The sequence below is a fragment of the Neocloeon triangulifer genome, unplaced genomic scaffold (assembly GCF_031216515.1).
Source record: "Neocloeon triangulifer isolate White Clay Creek 2 clone unplaced genomic scaffold, ASM3121651v1 ptg000022l, whole genome shotgun sequence".
NCBI lineage: Eukaryota > Metazoa > Arthropoda > Insecta > Ephemeroptera > Baetidae > Neocloeon > Neocloeon triangulifer.
The window spans coordinates 1,798,981-1,822,230 of NW_026775562.1; the positions used below are offsets into that span (position 1 = coordinate 1,798,981).

General features: G+C 38.1%; 3 protein-coding genes across 3 annotated transcripts in view; 2 read left to right on the forward strand and 1 right to left on the reverse strand.

Moving 5' to 3' along the window:
* Positions 1 to 53: 53 nt before the first annotated feature.
* LOC132204578 (FERM and PDZ domain-containing protein 4) lies at positions 54 to 8,294 on the reverse strand. The gene is made up of 18 exons (XM_059633178.1): positions 5,671 to 8,294; positions 5,493 to 5,609; positions 5,279 to 5,428; positions 5,018 to 5,186; positions 4,855 to 4,962; positions 4,570 to 4,800; positions 4,262 to 4,518; positions 4,002 to 4,203; positions 3,870 to 3,947; positions 3,572 to 3,806; positions 3,397 to 3,509; positions 3,294 to 3,328; positions 2,608 to 3,094; positions 2,363 to 2,485; positions 1,995 to 2,273; positions 1,869 to 1,946; positions 1,213 to 1,440; positions 54 to 1,156 (listed from the first exon to the last, which is right to left on the reverse strand). Exons 1-18 carry the CDS (start codon positions 5,760 to 5,762, stop codon positions 884 to 886), a joined length of 3,255 nt encoding a protein of 1,084 aa, XP_059489161.1. The 5' UTR covers positions 5,763 to 8,294; the 3' UTR covers positions 54 to 883.
* On the forward strand, positions 6,228 to 12,136 carry LOC132204579 (prosaposin). The gene is made up of 9 exons (XM_059633180.1): positions 6,228 to 6,398; positions 8,999 to 9,095; positions 9,158 to 9,305; positions 9,367 to 9,819; positions 9,874 to 10,229; positions 10,282 to 10,654; positions 10,712 to 11,215; positions 11,336 to 11,650; positions 11,714 to 12,136. Exons 1-9 carry the CDS (start codon positions 6,356 to 6,358, stop codon positions 11,957 to 11,959), a joined length of 2,535 nt encoding a protein of 844 aa, XP_059489163.1. The 5' UTR covers positions 6,228 to 6,355; the 3' UTR covers positions 11,960 to 12,136.
* A 339-nt stretch (positions 12,137 to 12,475) lies between these two features.
* The window catches only part of LOC132204720 (ras-GEF domain-containing family member 1B-like), a 72,295-nt gene continuing 61,520 nt past the window's right edge, over positions 12,476 to 23,250 (forward strand). The window contains exon 1 of the mRNA XM_059633419.1: positions 12,476 to 12,837. Coding sequence (XP_059489402.1) covers positions 12,809 to 12,837 — 29 coding nt within the window. The 5' untranslated portion in view covers positions 12,476 to 12,808. The remainder of the gene's footprint in view (positions 12,838 to 23,250) is intronic.

Here is a 23,250-nt window from a genome sequence, read left to right on the forward strand (position 1 = left end):
ACTTGAAAATTTTTAGCCTATATATTGGTTTAATGATAATTGAAAATTTCCAGTAGAAATACATTGACTCTTTTTATTTGATATTCAAGACAAATGCAACTGAGAATGTGCGTAAAAGTAAATTCAATCAAATTTAAATAATTAAATCGAGTACCCATTTTTGTACTATGGTATTAAATGATTCATAACATTGAAACGGTGTTCCTGTAGAACTTGCTATTAATATTGCAGCTCATGATTTACTTGTTCAGTCAGATCCTTTCCGTTAACACATTTTTTTACTATTTAAAAAAGTACAAAGCTTTACCCAAAACTTGACAAATAAGAGAGCATCATGTTACACATTCACAACATAATCTATATAATTGTAAGGGGAAAAAAGCAAATCTGTTTCTCCTTCGACGCATATGTGGTGGTATCACACAAAAAATATTTGTTCACAGAGGAATATAATTTTAAATCTCTCTTGGCAAATGATAATTGTAAGGATTTCAAGAAGCTTAAATACTAAATAAACTGACGAAAGGCTAACCAATGATCGATGGTCTATCAAAGGACATCTCTATGTCTATGAATGATGAGTAGAACACACAGATACAGTTATACAGCTTAACATTATATAGCGTTTAAAATCTTTGGTTATACAATAACATTATGTGGTCAAAATTTCATAATCAAGCAATCACTCTTTTTAAATCGACCAGGGCTTTTCCTGTTTTAAACTTTTCAGCCACCAACTCTCTTTTAATGTATGGATTTAAAAATGCTGCAGTTTTAAATTCAAGCGATAAATCAAAGCTAAAACTGCCTTCAACTGGTTATCAACATTCAAGCAACTCTCAGTCCTTTTATGGTGGTTGAACAAGTTGCAGGGCATGCTTATTCAGCTGCCTAGCACTTTCAGACCCTTGAGCAGGGAGGTTAAGGCGTTCACCAAGTCTTCGGCGCATTTTTGCACGTTGCTCGTAGACTTGGGGTTGTCGATAGAGTTGATGGTCGCTACCAGGCACTCGCACACCTCACGGCTTCGTAAAATTAGACTCATAGTGTGTGACGGCGCATCTGTGTTTAAGCAGAGCTCCTCCGACAGACTGAAGATATTATTTAGGGAATTGAGGCAATTGGCCAAAGTGCCCTCCAGATTGTCTCGAAGGCCCTGAATTTAAAATAGTAAAATAATTTATAATCCAATAAGTTCTTTTTTGCACATACCTCTGCTGCTGCTTGGACTAGAAGTTTGCTACTGGCAACAAGAGCTCGTACTTCATTGCAGAGTTTTGTCTGTGTGGCTCTGTACAAGTTGACGTCTTCGTTCTCGCCACCTCCGGCAGCAACGTAGCCTCGACACTGATCTGCTAAATTCAGAAGGTGCTCAGACAGCTGGTTGATTTTGTCCTTGGCTTGAGCTGTTGATATTTTCTCCAGTTTCACCATATTATTCTGAAATTCAAATGATTAACTATAGTTTGGCACAAAGAAAGGATTTGAATACAATGGTGCAACACAGAATTTAAAATATTGTGAGAAGATGGTTTAAAATAGCAGGCAAACATCAACGTAGGCAAGCGACGGACAACAGGTAACTCTTCACATCAATCACTCTCAATTTGGTGGGATTTTTAAAGACAAAAACATGGTGAAAATTCCCCGTGCAATGTTTAAAATTTGATTTCAGTTTGAAAAATATCTTGGATTTAAAAATAAGGTTTCCAAAAATTTTGAATACAGAAATAGAAAATCATGCCAAAATTATTATATTATTATTCAAAACATAAGGTAGAAATTTCCACCTTGCAATAATTATTATTAGAACTTTGAGAAAACATCGACTGACAATGAGATATCCTGCTATCTCTAGATCCTCTTACTCTGTTTCTGAAAATGAGACTGCTTCTAGCTGAATTGTTGACATTGTGATTTCTTGGCCCAAAAAGACTGAGGTTTGCCTAAAATGGTGGTTAAAACCCCATAAGCCGTGGAATAAATCAAATTACCAGAATGTTGCTGTGTGTTGGCGGCGGCGGAGGTGGAATGATGAACGCCGATACCTCTTCAGGGGTCAGTTCCATGATACCAGACTGGTTCGGCGCAGGAACCACCACAGTTGCTAAAAATTCGTCCAAGTCGAGGTTGCTGTCCAGCAGCTCGTCCAACATGTCTTGGTCCCATTCATTGTGGAGTGGACTGGGAAGAAAGTTTCTATCCAACATTGGAATTTGATCAGCAAAAGGGGTTGGCGGGCTGCTGGGAGAATCCAAAAACGACAAAGCCAGCTGAAATCGAATGCAATTAATGAGACAATTAAATAGCCGATAATGATATTTAAAAGGTAGAGGAACTTCTATAATAATCGAATGCTCACATTATCTGGAGTTATTGGTGGAGGTATCATGGTAAGATCTATAATATCTGGATCTAAATATAAAGTGCCTTCGGCAAAGTGATATGGTAGGCTGGTATCTTGTTGAAGACGAAGAAGAATTTCCTAAAAGATGTAAATGCAAAATAATTAAAATAAATGAAACTATAAAATAATGAATCATATGAAATCTCTAATTTTCGTAACGATCGTCTTTTTTGCGTTGAAAAATTAAAAATTTAACTGACCTTCATATCTGCGTTGTTGGACCTGCAGTTTGCAGGAAGTACATTATCTGGACTGTGCAGTCCGAAGCTCGAGTCACTTGGTTTGAGCAGCGAGTTAGGCCTGATGCCCCCCTTGTTGTGCGAAGGGCTGCTTGTCGGAGTGGAGAGGGAGTCTGTGTCCGAGCTCTCAGTAGTATCTCCATTAATCTCAAGACTGCGCACAACGGCGCTCATTTCCTCTTCGAAGTTTGGCTTGTGTCCTCCATGGGCAAGAAGCAGCAGTGAATCACTGTGTTTGAGTTCTGACTGCTCAGTTTCCAGCAGAGAACTCATTTGAGAAGAACCCTCCGAATCACTCTCTTTTTCGTCGTGTTCTGTGAGGTATTGCTCAGAGGCCATAACCAGGCGGTGCATCTCAGAGAGGCGCTGCCGCGCTTCATCGTTTGTCTCTGGAGAGGTTGAGTCCTCGCTGCTGGATTGACGATTTTCCTTATTTGCATTCCTCAACCTGGAAATTAAAATTTGTAATCGACCTTGCAAAAAATTTTCAAATTCACATTCAAATAATTTTAATATCAAATCAAATTAATATTGTAACATTTTAAATAATTATCAATTTATTTCATAATTTTCTTTACTTAATTTTCTATTTTGAACTAATCGATTAGGTTTTAATTTATAAATTTTGTTTATTTTCTACAACTTACATGCTATTCATGTTGCTATCCACCGTTTTTCCATCCTAAAACGCAAATTTAATTTAAAGCAAATGAGATTACTTGTAAAAGCAGAAGCTTCCTGTGTACTTACAGCTGCGTGATAAGGAGGCGGTACAGCCAAATTGACTAGTTGGCACTTGTTGTTAGCGGCAATGTAACTCCACCAGTCAGGCACCACCAAGTGGAAGCCCTGATAAGGCGGCACTGAAAAAAATTCAACCAGCATATTAGGGGAGCCCCTCTGGTGAATGCGATTATTCAATTACCTGCATCATAAGCGGGAGTGGGGTCCTCGAGTGGGCAGTCTATTGACAAATGCATGCCTGTCAGCAGGTGGTAGTAGCCTTTCAGCACCAGGACCATTTCTTCTGCGTCCTTTTCCTCCATGGTGAGACAAATTTGATCTGCACCTAAGAGGTGCAGAGTCACTTGGGTCGACAGTTCGTCTTGCTTTGACACCATCACATGCCGCACACTTTGAATATCAGCAATTGGCATGGGCTACAATTAAAATAAATAAATCTAGAATAGTGTGTTTGATAATAAAAAAATAAAAACACTCACAGTGTTGCTCCTCATGCCAGATATTTGGCTAATTCCAAATTTGGGGCTGATTAAGATCAATGTTTCCATGTTGGTTTCCTAAAGAGGACACAATATGAAGATCAAGTCTTTACATTTTAAAAATTGGTGTACTTTGATGTTGGTCGAAAAGCACTTGGCTCCGTAACTGGGCAAGTCGCTAATGATATGCAAATAATAGAGCTTGGCCTGCATGTCAGACATTGGCTGGGTGGTGCACAGCTTCAGAAAGTGGCCGATGAGTTTGCGGAGCTCTTTCCTTTTCATAGACTCCATCAGCGAAATTGGAACAAACTTCTCGAGACCGAACTCTTTCCTAAGTTGGGAAAAAACAATTAGCTTGAATTTAATTTTGCAAGGAATAAATATTTTACTCTATATTTTTAGCGCCCAATTTTCCCTGCAAGTTGTTAGCCATTGCATGCTGCTGAATGTGCAGCGCAGCCAATCGAAGTGCTGCTTCGTACTTGAGCTCTGGAGCAAACCTCTCTTGCACAACGTCATTGCAGCACTGCAAGTACAGGTACTCCAGAGCAACAGGATCTCGGTGTAGAAGGGATTCAGGTTCAACAGGGACAAAGACTATGCGGAATAAGCACCTCAGGTTGTGCGAGCCCGGCCGAGAAGCAATCTGATTAAAATTTTTATATAAAAATATATTTATTTTTTGTTTTGAATATACTTTTGCCAGATGTTGGTGAGGTTGAAGCAGAGTGAGTTTGTTCCTCCTGCCTGTTACATGCTCCAGAACTAGACAAAAATGCTCTCCAGCAAGAATTCCCAGCTTCTGCAGGAGCGAGTCTGTGACGTCTTGTACTGTCGTGTTTCCGTCGTATTTAAACGATTTTGTTTGACCATTTTCAAGGAAAACTTTTAACACATTTGGCATCAGTGCCAATCCCTTTTCAGCAATCTGCATAAAAAAATACGTTGAATTAAATTATTGACGAGGTGAACAGATCTTTACTGCTGAGGTTCCATTGACTACGACGCCTTCGGCAAATCTAACTCTTGAAGGATGACTTCGTAGTTTAGCCTTTTTGGCCACACTCAACAAAGCGGATTTTCTGGCAGACTGTTTTAGTGGAAATTTAGTTTTTAATTGATTTGAGGATAGTAAAATTAATTACATTGTCCAAAGGAGGTTGACAAACGAGCAGTTCGACTTTGTCGGGGCAAGACCTGATTAAATGAATGGCATGTTCCCTGGCTACCTTCCGAACGTCCTCTTTGTTGATTTCCAGAATTTGATCGCCAGGTAGCAACTTGCCATCACTGGGTCCAGTATCAGTTACAAATCTTAAAAGAAATAATTTCATCAGTGAAAGGTGTGGGCAAAGTGAAAGTCATTAAAAAAGCTAGCGTGAGAAGAGATCACAGCATCTTCATACCTCACAATGACTGGTTTCTCACTTCCAGCAACAAAACCAAATCCTTGCTTAGCGTCCCTATTTAAAGATACACGTCGCGGTTTGGGCGGAGCTTCCTCAGGGGCCCAATCCTTCGGAGGTGGCTCTTTCGTTGTCGTCTGGTTTACATGACTGCGGATATTAATAATTTTTAAATAATAATAATAAAGGCAAATAAATCTCTTGGAAAAAATACTTGATAAAGTAGGAATGTCCATTGCTATCCACGGCCTCCTCCCAGCCAAAGGGCAGCACCGAAGTCACATCGTAAGTGTCAGCGGGCGGCAACCAGGAGGCAGACTTCGTTAGTTGACTGAAAAATTTCCAAGAATTAAATAAAATCCCGACGGGAAATAAGATCAGCGGTGACCTACTTGCAATAGTAGAGGCGACCATCGCGGTTCACGTGCGCCGTCCAGCCAGGCTTGACCTGTCTGGGGTATGCCAGGGGCCCGCCGTCCTCCATAGATGAGCACCAACTGAGCACCAGTCGCCTTTTCTACAGATTCACGCAGCCCGCATCGCTCCGATTGGCGCCTCAACTCGCAGCGGCGCCTGGAAATCGACGAGTGCTGCACACGCGATTCGGCCGCGGCCGCCGAAACGGCAGAAAATTGTGCGGTTCAAGATTTTTTCTAAAAAATTAATAAGGGTTTGTCTGATGGCTGGCCAAACGTCACCGAACACGACCGATCCGCAGCCTCAGAGCACCCTGGCGGATGATGGCCGAGATCTGTGCAGAGATTTGCTCGCTCTGCCATCTGTCAGGAGTTATCTTATTGATTGCTGTAGAATGAGCTGACCAATCAAAATCATCAATTTAATCACGTGATCAAAACTGGCCAATGAAAATTCCAACTCGTTCGAGTCTTCATTTATCACTGCCAGATGGCAGTGCGCTGCTAATTTTGTGATTTTAGAAGTCTGAGAATCACAAACATCGCAGTAGAAAGAGGAAGAAATTGATCACGGGACTTGATTGTTTGTGAGGCTTCGTTTTGATCCAATTATACGTCAATTCAAAGTCAGCAGGCGACTGACCGGGTCACTTTGTTGACCATGAACACTTGGGCGTGTTTGTTACTGGCCGTCTGCTTCGCAGGTGAGATTCTGGACTTTGCAAAGTTCTGTCAAAGTTTGACAACCCTTTCGCCTCTTTTAGTCCAATTATGGCCATTTAAATTCCGAACCATTTTCACTTTCTAACAAAAGTGCCGGCCCCAAAATGTCATAATTTGCACATGCAAACATATTTTATATATTTAGTCAAAAATTAAGTTAAAGAATTGGAAATTTCACGGCGTCAATAACTTCTTCGATGAGTCGTAAAACGTCAAGGTTTATGTTACGTCTGGAGGTGGCCTGTTTTTGAGGTGTTACAAGGGCGGCCACTTGCCGGCCCTGGCGGCCTCTGGCCGCTCGTAGAGTGCGGAGAACGGAATAACACGTCCGGTCGGTTCGGGTTCCAAGATAATTCTGACCTTTATTACAGTGTTACCAACAGTACAATATATACAGTAGTCACCAACATAACATCTCCCGCCTAAGATAAAAACTCAATTATTTTATTTTAAGACAATTAAGAAGATGTCATACCATCAATCCATCAATCAATAATTCCAATTTGTGAGAATTAATGCACAAGAATTTGGTTTCAAAAATGCAATTTGAGAACTACTTTAAATTCACTCTTGAATTGGAACTACAAATTTTGCACTTTTGAAATTTACTAGAAATTTTGAATTTACTTTCAACTTTTGAATTTTCAAATTTGCTCTAAACTTTCTCAACTCAGAACTCTTAAAAATCCTTCTCAATCTCAAATATTCACTGAACTTATTTTCACCGAAAAATGTTCACGCAATCTGGATACGGCCTGAAATTCCAGTTGCTGCTTTTCTTCTTTTTCTCTCCTCCTCGTCTCAGGAATTTTCACCTCAGGCTCTTGTTCGCCTGGCACTTCTTAAACGACCCCTGAGGAGATCCCCTCAACTCAGGTCGAAGGCTCGAGGATGCGGTTGCACCCTCCGAGTCACTCACACGTTGGCCAGAGAAGGCGGCTGCCTCCTCCTGGCGTCTCTCTCGTACGAACGACAGCGCCACACGTCCTCTGTCTGGTGGCCGCTGGTTTTCCCTGGACTCAACTTGCCCTTCACTTTCCTCTTTCTTGCGCTCAGCAGACTCTGCACTTGAAGACAAGACTTGGCTCGTGGTCTCTCTCCACTCGAACTCACGATGACGAGCCCAAGTCCTCCTCCTTCCTCCTTTCCCTTCTGGCCCTTTTTCTTGAAGGTGACGAACACGGTGAGCTTCCCACCCTGGGAGAGCTCTTCACTGGGTCGCACTCTGACCCTTTTCGGCGACGCCCTTCTCTGACGCCCCGACACACACCGTCCTCTTCCCTTGTCCGAGGAACGGCTGTCACGCTTCGTACTTTGCGGCAGGTGACTCTGCTCACCCTTCTCTTGCCGCTGCGACTTTGCTCGCAAAAACACTCTGGGCCGCGGGTCTCTTGATCTCTGGCCAAACCGACTTTCACACTTGGCCGGCTGGCCGCCTCGACTTGAAAATGTCTGCTGACTCTCACCTCGTTTTTGGCTGATGTAACGCCCGGCTTTTCGCAGCCTCACGCGGAGAATTTCTTCTTGCCCGACTTTCCTCCCGCCGGAAACTCTTCGTTGGCTCCTTCGAGGTCTCTTTTGGTGCCGGACAGGTCCGCCTCCGGACACCAACCCAAGCCAATTTTGGGGAATCACCACACGCTGCACGTGGTCGCCGTTCTCGCACTTTTCTCGCTCCGCTCACCTCTTCCTCCTTCACCGAAATTAGTTTTTCCTCGTCGCCATTTGTTACGTCTGGAGGTGGCCTGTTTTTGAGGTGTTACAAGGGCGGCCACTTGCCGGCCCTGGCGGCCTCTGGCCGCTCGTAGAGTGCGGAGAACGGAATAACACGTCCGGTCGGTTCGGGTTCCAAGATAATTCTGACCTTTATTACAGTGTTACCAACAGTACAATATATACAGTAGTCACCAACATAACAGTTTACAGACGAGTCATGATATTCGCTGTTTTGGTTGCGCAACTGCCAGGCTGCGTCAAAATAATATGCTTGTAGTGACAAGTTTGTTCTGTAGCAACATTTGTTTCAGATCAATAACCCGTCCCGATATTATTCGCAATCTTTTTTGATGCATTTTTTTTAGGGGATCACGTTCTGAGCTATAAAAGAAAAGTTGCGTAATTAAGAAGATCTCACATTTCAAATAATTTTTTTTTAATAGTTTTTAAATTAATTAAAAATCAAAATTAGATTCGTTTGGTTTCATTTCATATGAGGGAAGTGAATTTACATACATAAAAGCACGTAAAAGTGTTTGAAAATGAATTTAATGTCATACCAGGAAGTTACAATCATAAAGACTCTCATTATATTCCAGAAACTAATTCAAATGCGGGCTTAAATTGGACACGACATGGGCATTACTCATGCGTTGTCACATGATTCTTGTTTTCTTTCATTGAAATGTAACACCCGTCGCAGCTATCAAAGGTCGTCTACGTTTGATAACCTCCGACCCCATTGGTGCAGTTTTGCGTTTTGAGTGAGCAAACACTGAGGCTTAACTGGGTTGACTTAGTTCACGTTTTTGTTTTTATAAATAAATTTGCGTCAAATTTTTAAATTGAGTTGATAAAATTCTAGGGGCATTGGCCAATCCTATCAGCAAAGATGAGAGCAAAGGACAAAAATTCCCCAAAGAATGCGGCATTGGGCCAACCTACTGGTGTCATAACATCACGTGAGCTTATAATTGTAGAAAATTTTGGATTTGTTTTTACGAGAGAATTATAATTTTATTAGGACTGCTCATAATTGCCGGGCTGTGAAGCACTGCATTCAGACTGTTTGGGAGCACCAGAAGTTGGAGGCTGACAATGATGACATTTGCACCATTTGTAAAGACATGGTCACTCAGGCCAGAGATCAACTCGAGAGCAACGAAACTCAGGTGAACATAATTTAAATTTCCCTTAAATCTATGTCTTAAATGAATCAATTTTAAAATTCAGGAGGAGCTCAAAGAGGTTTTCGAAGGCTCTTGCAAGTTGATCCCCATCAAGATCATCAACCAAGAATGCATGAAGGTGTTTGATGACTTCATTCCTGACCTGGTCGACGCTCTGGCCTCGCAGATGAACCCCCAGATGGTTTGCACCACTGCTGGCCTCTGCAACAACGCCCGCATCGACCGCCTCCTGGCTGAAAATTCCCTCAACCAGGTGTACACCAAGTACGGACAGCAGTGTGGCGATTGCCATGCTTTCGTTGATGACGTTCAGCCCAAACTCGAGTCTGTCACGGACAAGGACATTGTGGAAAGACTGATGCAGCTGTGTGGAAAGATGGGCAGTTTGTCTCTTGGATGCAGGGAGATTGTGCTGAGCCACGCTGATGATATCACTGGACACATTAGGAAGCACTTCAACGCCAGGGAGGTCTGCGACCTTTCTGGCTCCTGCAAGGTTGGTGATTTTGCTTATTTATAGATTGAATGAATTTAAAAAAAATCCTTCTAGGCTAAGCACCATGAACACGCCCAGCCTCTTCTTGCAACCGCCCACAGGAACGAAAAAGACGAAACTTGCGACCTCTGCGAGCACCTTGTGCAGCACCTTCGTGATGTCCTTGTGTCTAACACCACCGAGGAGGAGTTCAAGGACGTTCTTGTTGGAATCTGCAAGCAGACCAAGACCTCTTTCAAGCAGCAGTGCCTCAGCCTGGTCAGCGAGTACTACCCCATGATTTACCACTTCCTCAGTGCCGAACTTCAGCCTCGCATGGTCTGCGACCTTGCTGGAATTTGCCACGAAGATGTCAAGAGGAGGCCTCTGCTGGGAATGCATGAGGGTGACCTCTACAGGCAGAGACACAAGTAAGTTAAGATTAATGAAATTATTTGCTATTTATAATCGGGTGATTCTCAGGATGCACTTGATTGGTGGAGACGAAACCAAGGTTCCCGAACTGGCCAGAGTGCCCTTGACCAAGAAGGAGTCCAATGTCCAGGTCATAAACTCCGACATCCTCGTACCGCTTCCTCCTGCCCTACCCATTGAACTGATGATGCCCCAGAGCGTGATTGGTGGAAACAAAGTCGAGTGTGAGACTTGTCAGTACTTCCTGCACTACGTCCAGCAGGAATTGACCCTTCCATCAACCGAGGCTGAGATCAAGGAGTTTGTTGATGAGGCTTGCGATCACTTGCCCAAGTCAATTGGCCCTCAGTGCAGAAGCTTTGTCTCCACCTACGCCGATGCCCTGATTGCTCTTCTTGCTCAGGAGGTCGATCCTTCCCAGGTATATAAAAAAATCGTCATTATTTTGGTCATATACAAGAAATGTTTCAATTTTTAGGTTTGCCCCAGTCTTGGATTGTGCCCTACTTTCAAAATCCCTGAGGTTTTGCCCAGTACTGACAACAAGAAAGACAACCCGACCTGTCCTCTCTGTCTGTACGCCATGCAGCAGCTGGACAAAATGCTCAAGGACAATCGCACCGAGGACAGTGTGAAAGAGGCGTTGGAATCGGTCTGTGCCATTTTGCCAAAGAAAATGGTTGCCGAGTGCGATACATTTGTCGACAAGTACTCCGAGGAGCTGATCGATATGGTGATTGCCGAGTACACACCTGAGGAGGTCTGCACAAATTTGAAGATGTGCGGCCCTAAGGAGTTTGAGAGTGAAATGATGACGGGCAATGACGAAAAGCAGGCTCACATTGAAACCAATGAGATTGTCTTGCCGAAAGATGATGAACTTGTCAAGGCTGTGTCCAATGCTAAAGATGACAACAGGTGCGTCATCTGCGAGTTCGTCATGACCCAGCTGGATGATATGCTCAAGAACAATGCCACTGAGGTAAATTGATTTATAATTAAATTCCATTATGATTAATCTAAATATAAACAAAACGATTTTGATTTGAAAAGATCAAGTATTCTATAATTTTAATTTAATTTTTGTATCTTTATTCAACAGGATGACATCAAAAATGCAGTGCACACTGTCTGCAACTACCTGCCAAAGTCCGTTTCTACAAAGTGCAATGAATTTGTCAACGAATACGCTGATCTCGTAATCCAACTGCTGGTGCAGAGTTTGGATCCAAAGCAAGTCTGCCAGGAGCTTGGCCTCTGCAACCAGGCTGTTAAAACCGCCGAAGAAAAGTGCACTTTGTGCCTTGTTGTGGTCGAGGCCATGGACAAGTTGCTGGAGGATGGAAGCGTCGAGAAGGACGTCGCCACCATTCTGGATAAGGTCTGCAGTGTTGTGCCCAAGTCGAAGAAGCAGCAGGTAAATTATTTTGCTTGTTTATAAATTTAATGGTATAGATTTTGAAAGACATTTTTGTTTCAGTGCCGTAATGTGATCGACGAGTACGGCCCAAGCATCATGCTTTTGGTTGCCCAGTTGGCCGACAAGAATGATGTGTGCGCTCAGGTGAAGATATGCCCTGTTCCTTCCGGAAACAGGAGCCACCTGCTTGGCGCTAAGAAGTGCACTTTCGGGCCTTCCTACTGGTGCCAGTCGGAATTCCACGCCATGGCTTGCAAGGCCACCAAGCACTGCCAGGAAAAGGTCTGGAAGGCAGCCAAGCCTTGAAAGCTCACTTGGAGCTATTATAAAGAAAGGAGAATACGAATAAAAGAAAATATTATAAGACGAGTTAATTTTAAACAGCATGAGTGATAATAATTATCGAGACATGGAAATTGCTACTTTGATTTTTATGTAAATGATAAATATCTCGGTTAAAAATAAAGCTAGATCAATGTATTTTTAAAACTTGTGTCTTATTATCATTAATCCATAAATTAAATACATTTTTTTGTAAGAATAAAATGTTTTGTGAGTTAACAATAATGCTTTAGATTGCCCATTTAATTAATTTGATTTATTAAAATTACGAATATATTATACTAAGTAATAATTAATTGTATTTTAAATCATTGTATATTGCTTTTTTTGTATGATCTACTGAAAAAATTGACAGAACGGCTGCCAGGTGTCGCTGCAGTTCAAACGGCACCTGCCGTCCTGCCGCTCACCTGTCGCGGACCGGCACGAACACGAAAAGTGGCGGCAAACGACGGATTGGAAAGTGCCAGTAGTCAGTAGTTGTTGCACCGCAAGCGGCGAAGCATCCTGCCTGCAGTAGTGCCAGTTACCTCTTTTCGCGGACCGGTTTGTTTTGATCATTCCTCAGTCAGTCAGTCAGTCGGCTGATAAACATTCGGTCGAAGGAGTGCGCAATCGGAACAGAGTGCCGGAATTCGAGACCAGTTTGCGGACGTGCGTTTTTTTGACAGTTGTCAACGGAGGGAAGGACGAAGATCAAACTCACTCAGCGCAGGGAGAGGACGACCCATTGCGCGAGTCAGTGTCTGTGTGACATGCTTGATTGGGGTGTCCAGTGCCGGGTCAACGGAAGAGCGACCGCAGTCAACGCAAATGGTTTCTCCACCCTTAGCAAATGAAAGGTACAGCGATTAAAACTTACTTTGAGACCGTTGAAGATTTTTGAATTATTTAAACGACCAAAATGTATAATGATTAAAATTTTTATTATTCGATCCAGCCAATCCTTATAATGATAATTTTGAATAAAAAAAAAAAAAAATAAAAATGGTAGCTTACGTACATTGAAATATTGTAATGAAAACAAACAATGAGAGGATAATTTTTATTTCCCTTTTTATATCCAAATCGTGACAACTTTAAAAATAAAATGAGAAAAACGAAAATAATTTCAATGAACGCAGCTCAAATTAAAATAATAAACAAATTTAAAAAATACAACAGCCAATCATGTAATAATTTAAATCTAAATTTTAAACCTTTATAAACATTTTGATGCGCCAATTGTTGAGATGGTGTGGAATATTTTATTCTTATTTGTAAGCTTTATAAAGAAGGGTGTGTCGACTTCATAAAATTTTGAATATATCTTATTCAAACAATTATTAAATTTATTTTTGTCTGAATTTTTAAAACACTAATGCCAAGAAGAAAATGATTTTTAAATAATATTTAAAACAAATTTATATAAAACTTTAAAAAAAAATAAATATAGTATTTTAAATATGTATTTAAAATAAAAATTAATATTTTAAATAGATACTAATAATTAGCAATAAATTAAATTACTAAATTCATTCCTTATTTTAAAATCATATAAAGAGTTCTTAATTTGTATTTTTTTATTCTTCAAATTTTAGGCTGTAATTGATCAATAAATTTATGCTTTTTTTTATTTTTAAAAATCCATTATAATATAAACGAACATGGAGTTTTGGCATTTTGCTTTTCTTTACACAATAGAAAAACGCATTCCACGCTCTTCTCTTTTGAGATGCATAATTACATAGTGTTCATGGGACGTTTTCAAGGCGTTTCCTCTTCTCAGTCATGAAGTTAAAAAGGCAGCTTCCCATCTTGATAAAAATAATGCACGTCGCCAACAGCAGCTCTTTTCTTCCTCCTTGGCCAAGCCTAATTAAAAAGCCATCGCACGTCTCTCTTTCACTAAAAGCCAGTCGCTGTCAAAATTCCATTAACACGCTTTCTAGGAGGGCTACTGCACTGTAGACAAAAATTTCAATCCGGTAAAGGAGATGCATTCGAACGGTGCCGAGGGGCGAATTTGTTGCCATTAGTAGAAAGAATAGTCGCTTTCGGACGCTGGACCATAAACTTGCACTTTCTCTGTCTGAAAAAATCAAACTTCCTGAAGAGAAGTTGATTAAGAGGCTATTTATTTGTTTGGAGTCGTCTGCGGCGGCCGGTTCCGCTCAATTGGGCCGATTTTCTTGAAAGTGAATTAATATGCCAAATTACGACGCGACCGAAATTTCGCTGATCGGTGCTCGTATTCGAGAAAGTGCTCAATTTGCACAGCGGCGCAGTTCGGCTCTGACGGAAACCGCAATTTTAGCAAATCGGTCATATTTTAAACTTTGCAGGAAGGCTGAATATACAAAATTAAATACACGTGAATGAAAAATGTTCAATAATTAGAAATTAAAATCTTATTTGAAGCTAATTTCAGATTTAAGAATGACGATCAAATTGGAATATTTTCATGGTAAAATGTGCCAAATTAATACAAATGTGTTTAAATTTACTGAAAATTGTTGAGAATTTCTTGATCAAATATTGATGTTTAAATTTGAAATCTTTTGTAACTTTTTTATGCGAATTATGAAGAAGGGAATTTATTTTTATTTTAATTTGATTATAATTTGTGATAAAAGTTTTTGTTTTCTTCTTAATATAAAAGAAAAATTCTATATAGATGAGCCGAATTAAAATAAAATGAAAATAAAACACAATTTCTCCAAATCGGTTCAAAATTAAATTAATCTTAACAAGCTTATTTTGTTAGGCAAGTTTCCAAACATTATAATATTTAATTTAATTATCACTCGGGCAGCTTTTCGTCGCGACCTTTTACAACTTCAGCCATAAATAAACGCCTCTCTCAAATTAGCCGCAAGCTTCTTTCACGTTCCAATACTTTTCCCAATCAGTACACACAAGTGAAGTAAGAATCGCCTCTGGGGTCAAACTCCGCCATTCATTAATTAGGAGCGGACAAATTCGGAACACAATGAATTCACTTTCCCAATCGATAGAGTTAGAAAGAGCCAGTGCGTGCTAAAACACAATCACAACAAACATAATTATAATTTGCACCGATTAATGATTATTATTTCGAAAATGAAGAGAGACTCATCAATTTTATTGCGCCATTTCCAACAAAGTCGTAAATCGTAATTAGCCTTGCTCGCATTCAGAATCATTACATAATGGAAATCTGGTGTCAAAAGAAATAGACACGCGGTTTGTAAAAGAGATGCGATTTGAAGCCTTGCGTGAAATATCACATTATCTTTCCGAACGCGATCCCGAGCGATTTTCTTGGACGACTGGCCCAGATCGGATGCGTTTAATAAAACACGCGCTCGGGCTGCGGGCGACAATTTTAATTTGAAGCGGCGACTCGTGTCAAAAACTCGTTTTTCAAAGTGAGCTATGCAAGATCGGTTTATTTTCGGTTCTTGCGGTCAGCTGAGAGTGAAACAAGAAATGAAAATTGACGGGCGTGTCCTCGTTTCGGCATAAAATTTAACGCGGCGTGCCTTGACTCTCGCCAATTTTAATTTAAATTGCTGCAAGGGCGGATTTTAGCGATTATCGAACTGAAGATATGAATCGCTCGTGAGACCATATGGCACAAAAGGATTTTTTTAAATCATGGCCAGATATTTTTACAGGGCATATTGATTAATTTTATGAAAGTACAAAATTCTACAAAATTCAAATTAAATTTTGATTTAATTTCATCCATTGTAATTTGGAAATAAATTAATGATTTGTGCATTTTTTAGATAATTGAATTCATCCAAGATTTTGAAAGAAATCTTACCTTTGCTCCTATTTTTTTTTATAATTATAAAAAACTCCGGAAATTTTAGTCAAAAAGAATCAAATTTGGTTTAGCTAATGTTTATTTAAAATTTTATAGTAAAATTAAATTAAGGAATTGATTTTATTTTGAATTCTGTTCTAAAACAGCTGATTTTGAAAATAATCTTCTTGAATAGTCGATTATTTTTCTCGGAAAAAATAATTTGCGAAGAAGTTTGTAACTAATTTTGTAGTAATCTTTCTCTAGTGGCAAAAATTTTACATTTATTATGTACAAGACAATTTCTGCAAAATGATAACAAGAAAAAGTATTCAGAAATAAAAAAAGTAGTTCAATTAGAATAAGGGAAATTTTAAACAATATATATACTCAATTTTGAACTTTCTTGATAATTTCTTCTTCAAATTTTTAAACTGGCATAAAAGTAAAAAATTTTTATAATCTATACATATTTCCAAGGATTCAATATTGCCTGACCATCACAGATTTGGCTCGAGGATAATTTTGCCCTGCAATTTGCAATCAAATTTGGCAGACCTCCAAGCACACTGAGATCCATCGAGATTTCCTAAGAACTCGACCATACAATGTGTCCAACGATCCTTATATGCGGAGCCGAAATTCCACTCGCCGGTTGCAACTGGACAAAAACGCACGCCTTATCCAGAGCACCAAATGTTTGCTATTTTTTCTCGGCAAATAACCAGTCGAGAAAGGAACCTTACTCGCCACAGCACAATAAAAGAAAGACAAACCATTAATTACTCTCTTAAAAACCGAATGCTGGAAAAAAATTAGGACCAATGAAGCCGGCAGCGGAATATTAATTTTCGGCGCCTTGTCCTTGGCTCGAATGAAAACAACAAACCGTATTTTTTTTTAACATTGTTTTATTCTCGGGGCGGTTTTGCGTGTCCCGATTGTGAAATGGATTTATTGGCTATTGTTTTGATATTCACGAATTATAATCATCTCTCGGGATACATCATCATCTCTTGGCAGCATCTCCGCGTGGCCGATATAATTACACGTTATAAAGTTGTTGTCGACCTCTCGGCCGACCTTTTTATTTAGTAATCATTTTTCTTTCGCGCGCATTCATGGAAACCCGAGTTGAAATTTAATTAATCTCAAGAACGGCGCAGAGGTCGAAAAATGAAAAACGCCGTTTTCAGCTTTAATTAAGCATACAGGACGTGCTGCCTGAAAAAAGAAGTAACTCATCCATCATCTGCTCGTTAATTAGCAACAAAATTTCATCCTTCCTCGTAAAATAACATTTTATTAATTGCCAGTGATACTCTTTTGGCATGAACGACGGGCACGTGCTCGTTCTGGAATTTCATAATGATAAAAAAAGGAATTCAAAAGTTAAAAATTTATTCTTATGCAAAAAGAAGCGAGAGTGAGTTGCGCAAACGAGCTGGAGCTTATGTATGAAAAATATGTAATCGTGCTTTTGTAAAATGCTGTCTTTTATAAACTCATTAGAGAGGCGCATGCAGAAAAAAACTAGGCGAGTTTTCGCAATGTTTTATTATTTGCCTTTCGATCAGCAACCCGAGAGAGGAATAACGAGTGAGTGTTGTTATAATATTTTTCCAAATGAGTCCGATATAAAAAAAGTAGGACGAAATTACGGAAAGTTATTTGCTGAGTAAGAGATTGTATGATAATGACCCACGATTTTGTCTAATGTTATCAAACACAAACAACATTAGGAAGCTATAAGGGGGACTGTTGCTCCAGAAGCGATTTTTCTTTTATTTCTTCACAACTCTTAAGATGACAATAAACATAGAAAGACCTAAAACATCTCAATAAATTTAAAAATATGAATTAGTAAAAATTAAATTATGTAAAAAAAAAATTGAAAATTAATATTTTTCATTCTCTTTCTCTTATCAAAATCACTCGTAATTGTAAAGTATTTAAATTTAGATATTTGGACGGTTGTTGAATGCAAATTCCATAGACCAATTAGCAGATTTGCACACTTAAATTTTAATTTTTGTAACTTTCCCTAGGAATTTTACTTAAGTCACAGCAAAAATTTAAAAAGTGCAATTTGCAAATAATTTTTGAAGAGAAGCACGAAAGTACACTTTGAAATAATAAAAAAAACTTAAATTTTTAATTGACAAGAATTGATTTTTTTAAAGAACCAAAGAAATTTTAGTATAAATTCCCCATTTTTTTTTAAAATTAAGGAATTTTTATTTCATCTTTCAAAATAAAAATAATACTCATTGTCGGATACTCTTACTTTCGTGAGCTGTGAGTTTTTTCTCATTTTAATATTCAGTGTTGTTTGTGGGCCAGAGCAACTCACTTTTAAAAGTGTCAAGTACGGAGTTACTTTCTTAACTTAAGCCTGCTCCATTATTGAAATCAAACAACTCACGGCCGACAAGTATTATATTCAAACGGACCGGGCATTTTAAATACATAAAAACGAAATTTCCATTCCCGTGAGTACAATCGATAATCCCTTTCTCATCGTTTGCTGCATCGCACTTTCTCACCTGAATCGAGACTTATACAATAAATAAAAGAGACCCCGACGCAACCCTATGTCTCTTCAGAGTCCACGTCTCTCTATAAAGATCTTGCGAGTCCATCAAAAACCTGTTGCCGTGCCAGGCCAGGTATAATAACCCGTGTGACCCTTCGCTAGTTCTGCGTCACTCGCTCGAATTGAACATGCACCGCACGCAGGGGTGAAATCCAATACGCCGGGAATGGATTTTAATTTTGTTTTATCGATCTTGAAAGAGTAAAATGCAATGATCCGTGCTCGGATTTAAAGAGACAAAATAATGTCGCAAACACAGAATCGCAGAAATGCAGAAAAAATTAGTAAAAAATACAGAGTCCATATAAATTTTAATTAATAACATAAAAATGAATATTTCATCTAAAAAAAAAAAACATTTAATTTTCACTTATTTGTTTTGGATACACCATTTTAATATAATAAAAAAATATAAATATGATTTATATTTAAAAAAAAAAAAACAATTAAATTAAATCGGTTTAATATAAAAAAATAAAAGATAAATAATAAACCATTAAAAATATCTTTTAAATAATTTATGTGTTAAATATTTATTTATTTATAATTTTATTATTATTTTTAATATTAAAATAGCATTAATATTGTGATAAAATAAAATAAAACGAATTAAGAAAAAAAATAAAAATTTTTAATTTAAAAGGATTAAATATTCACTTGAAAGATCTCTTTGTGACATTTTTCTGAACTATAACATGTCTTGTAGATTTTCAAATTTCCCCTTTTTTCCAATTTTCTCTTCTGCCTGTGTTTATTTTCTGGTTGCATCATCTCCGCACTGACAAAATGAACAGTTGCTGCATCTATCAAATATTTACAATACAGCTGTCGAGCACTGCTGATTAGACGAATTAGGCGGACCGTGAGATGCAGCATCTCGCGCGGCTCTCGAAATTAGCGAGCAGGCGCCAAGCAAAGGAGCAAATAATACATAAAGACACAGCGCGTGCACACGTGTTGAATGATTACAAAAGAAGATGCATCTCGTGATGAGCAGCTCGGTCGTGGCTGACGCAAGGAAAAAGGAGAATAAAATTATCTGCTGAAATTAGATTTTCATCTACGTGCATGATTTCACTAGACTCGTTGTGTCGAACAATAAAAGTAGTAAATATAATTATTTCTATGCGTTGCTAAATTAAAATGTTCGCGGCGAGAGAAATTTATATTTTATTGCCTAGTGGATTGTAAAGTTCGAAAAGAAGCGCTGGAGTTGCAAAACGCAAATTGCTTTATGGAATTGTAAAGTATTTTGCAACGAAATGGGTGACTTTTGACGCCCAATTTTCTCTAATTTAGTGTTCTTTGACCTTACAAAATACGAAAGTTATTATAATTCATTATATTAATTTGGAAGAATTTCTAGAAGTGTTGGCCTAATCGACGATAGACGTGAGATTTATTATCTGTTGATTTCAATAAGAAGTGTTACACTTGTGGTCAAACTAGTTATATTATCTAATTGGGGCAGCTTCTATTTGCATAATCCTTTGGTATTAAATCAAGTAGAGACGACGGATGTGACCACAAAGTCTTTGGAATAGATTTCGTGTGGTAAATCTCAAATCTATAAAAACTTTTTATAAGATATCTAACGGAGATTAAGAAATATATTTTTTAATATTAAAACTAAACATTTTTCTTTGATAAAATAAATTGGGTGAAATAAATTCTTCTTCTTTTGTAGAAACGGAATAATATTTTAAAACTCGATGAACTGGAAACTTGCTGATGAAACATGCAAGGCCATACAGATTTTTCTCATTTTTCCCTTTCTGATGTTTTGTGGGCTTGATAGATATTTAATAATAACATTCTTTTAGAATGACTAGCTGGAATGCTTTTCCGCAGAGTTGAATGAAAATGGTGTTAATTAACTGAAAAAATTAATTGTTGCAGCAGTAATTAAACCTGTATAAGGTGAATGAATGAAATTTATTTGAACTGAATGATTGGCAGAAAGCAGAAGCCAAGGGTAAAAATGAAAATAAATAAGGCTGAATATATAAATGCAAAAAATCTCGAATAAAAGAATAATAATATAAAGGTGCAGTGTTAATTACAGTATACTCGCAAGGCTGTAGGCATAGTTACAAATCACTTTTTTGCAATAAATTTAAGATTTACACACCTAGGAAGTTTCAATCATCTCAAACCTGATTTTTGTAACATTTTGATTAAAAAAGGCTGATAAAATTTATGATTCGCTAATCCAGCTGTCGGTCTCCATTTCTCAAACTAGATCAGAGCCAAACAAAGAGAAATTTTCGACCGTTGGTTTGATCGGAGGAGACCGACAGCATAAGTAATGAGCAGATAATCCTGAGAGTCAGTTCAGTAGGACAGTTGAATGAAAAATTCCATCTTTCTCTCGCGCATAATCCACAAATAATAAATTATTATATGTGTCGCACGAGACGCATATGCAACGCACGCTGCAAAACCGGATCTGCAACGAAGAAGAAGAAGAAGCAAAGAGGAAAATTTAATAGGAATAAAAGAGCTTCTCTCTGAGACGAGATTTATATTCAATTGCAGCCGCCAATAAAGTGCAGACCATTGAGAGAGAGGCAAAGAGAAGCCGAGTGAAATAATTGCCGGCTCAAATTAACTGTAAGTCGTGCACATCTCTTCGGAGAGAAAAAGAGCAGAATTCAGTCAGTCAGTCAAACACACTGGTTCGGACGCTTGGCTGCCTCGCTCACTTTGCACTTTGTTTTATACACAAAACCATTCTCTCAGTCACTCGAGCGAACCAGAGGCTGCGCTGCAAAATTAACAGTTTTTCCCCGGAATTGCTGCTTTTTGTCTCCGGCCACTGTACAAACAATTTTTATTATTACAAATCGGTTTCGATTTGCACTTGTGACTTTGGAGGAAGAAAAAAGTACAAGGGAAAAGTTGAGCTTCGTTCCGTGACGTGCATTTGTGACTAATTGATTTTTTCCACATTCATAAAAAAAGGGGGAAAAACGAGAATGGAATTTTAAATAAAATTGTAGTATGAAACTTGTAATTTTCTTTTGATATCAATTGAAAGACAAAATATCTTCAAGACTCTGTTCTCTCTCTGAATTTTACTGACCTGATGTACAGAATTTAACCTTTAAATCTAGAGGATTAAAAAATATTGTGAAAAATGGGTCATGAATACATTTAAATTCTCATAATTTCATAATTAAATGACTCAAAAGGCGATCTCAACAGTTCGTTTGAAGTTTGAACCTTGCCAAAATTAAAATTAATTAAATCGCTGAAATAAACTTGTAAAATTGGTCGTTTAAATTACTCATAAGATTATTTTTTTTAAATTTATATAAATCTATTTTAAATAAGTAAATAAACATAAATTTATGAATTGAATTTCTACATTTTTGTTTTTAATCTATATTATTGATTTAATACCTATATTTTTTCCTTTTCATTTTGCGACATATTTGCGAGCGAACTATAAAATCAAATTATTAGCTTTACTGTAGATAATCAAAGGGATAAATAATTAAAAAGGCAAAGTGGAAGAAACTAGTGTTTCAATAAAACAATTTTTATAGTCCTAAATAGTATGCATATTTTTTTTCCAGTTTTTCCATAAAATTCATCAATTGTCATAAAATTTTAATGCATTAAAGTAAATATCCTCCTTTAATGTAACAAAGTTTTGTATTCATTTAATTAAGTAATTGTAATTTCGTGCGAGATTAATTGTATTTCCATTTTACAACCTCTGTCATGGGAACACAGATTAACAATCTCAGAGGTGAGAAGAACAAGTTCAACGACAGCTGCTGTTTGTAATATCCAAAACCAATTTTCTAGCTTCTTCCACGGAATTCATTAAAAGTATATATTTCACTTTTTAATTTAATTGTGAAAAAAAAACTAAGATAAAGCGGCTGTTATAACAGCCAGTGTTACACCGTCGTGCACACCCGCGAGATTCGCGTCGGTGATACACACCGAATTACATTATTTTTCTCTTCCAAGATTCACGCTCTCTTTGCCGCGCGTTGTTTTTCTCCACACGCAGCGAAAAAAAATTAATAAAATTTTGGCCTCTCTAAAATAATAGGCGCGCAAAAAGAGACGTGGCAATTTGAATAACAATGACATGAATATTCATCGCAAAAAAGCAGCGCGAATCTTGTGTGAAAATCTGCACCTAGACGGTGAATTTAAATTCCCGGTTTTGCATATTATTCCGAAAATGAAATGAAGACGCAGAGCCGAGCGTGTGAAGTTTCACTCTTCGTAATTGCTCGCAGTTCTACCCAAATGTACTTTGGAGAGAATGGAGGTCTTGAGAGAGGTGCGCCTATTTTTTTCCAGTTTCACTTTTCGAGACGAGAGGACCAAAAACACACACATACGCATGATGTGAATGGACACGTACACAAATACTGCATGTTTTGAAAAGATGTATGCATAAAAAGAGTCGAGGATGATCTGCAAATTGACGCGGCGGCGAAAATGAAAGTTGCGAGGCGACGATGGGCGCACACACGTGTGTTATTAAAATGTTTGGCGATGCATTGAGTTGAGCCCGTCATGATGAGATTTGCTTTGCCGCTTGATTTGAATATTTCTTTCACTTTTCTCCACAAACAACTCCGAAGCCTAATTACAGATCTCTCTCTCCGTCATTTGTTTGATTAGTTCCCAGAAATTTGCTCAACAATAAAACAAATGCTAATCTTGTGGAAATGTGGATTCTGAATCGAGAGGTTAATTAATTTTGAAGCAAAAAAAAAAAAAATCGCAGCAGGAATCTGGGAAAGAATTGTTTTCATTTTCTTCCATATGTTTATTTATAATTTGAGCATAAATTATTCACAGATATAATGTTCCATCTTAATTTAAAACATTAAAGTTTAATATAATATAAAAATT

Bases quoted from the DNA above. Each gene is read 5' to 3' on its own strand.
- LOC132204578 (XM_059633178.1), bottom strand. From the start codon at position 5,762: ATGGAGGACGGCGGGCCCCTGGCATACCCCAGACAGGTCAAGCCTGGC. The intron at 5,187-5,278 runs GTATGAAGATGC...ATTTCTTTTAAG, and splicing joins GAGAAACCAGTCATTGTGAG to ATTTGTAACTGATACTGGAC. The intron at 3,329-3,396 runs GTAAGTACACAG...TTTGCGTTTTAG, and splicing joins CGCCTCCTTATCACGCAGCT to GATGGAAAAACGGTGGATAG.
- LOC132204579 (XM_059633180.1), top strand. From the start codon at position 6,356: ATGAACACTTGGGCGTGTTTGTTACTGGCCGTCTGCTTCGCAG. The intron at 9,306-9,366 runs GTGAACATAATT...TTTAAAATTCAG, and splicing joins TCGAGAGCAACGAAACTCAG to GAGGAGCTCAAAGAGGTTTT. The intron at 11,216-11,335 runs GTAAATTGATTT...TTTATTCAACAG, and splicing joins TCAAGAACAATGCCACTGAG to GATGACATCAAAAATGCAGT.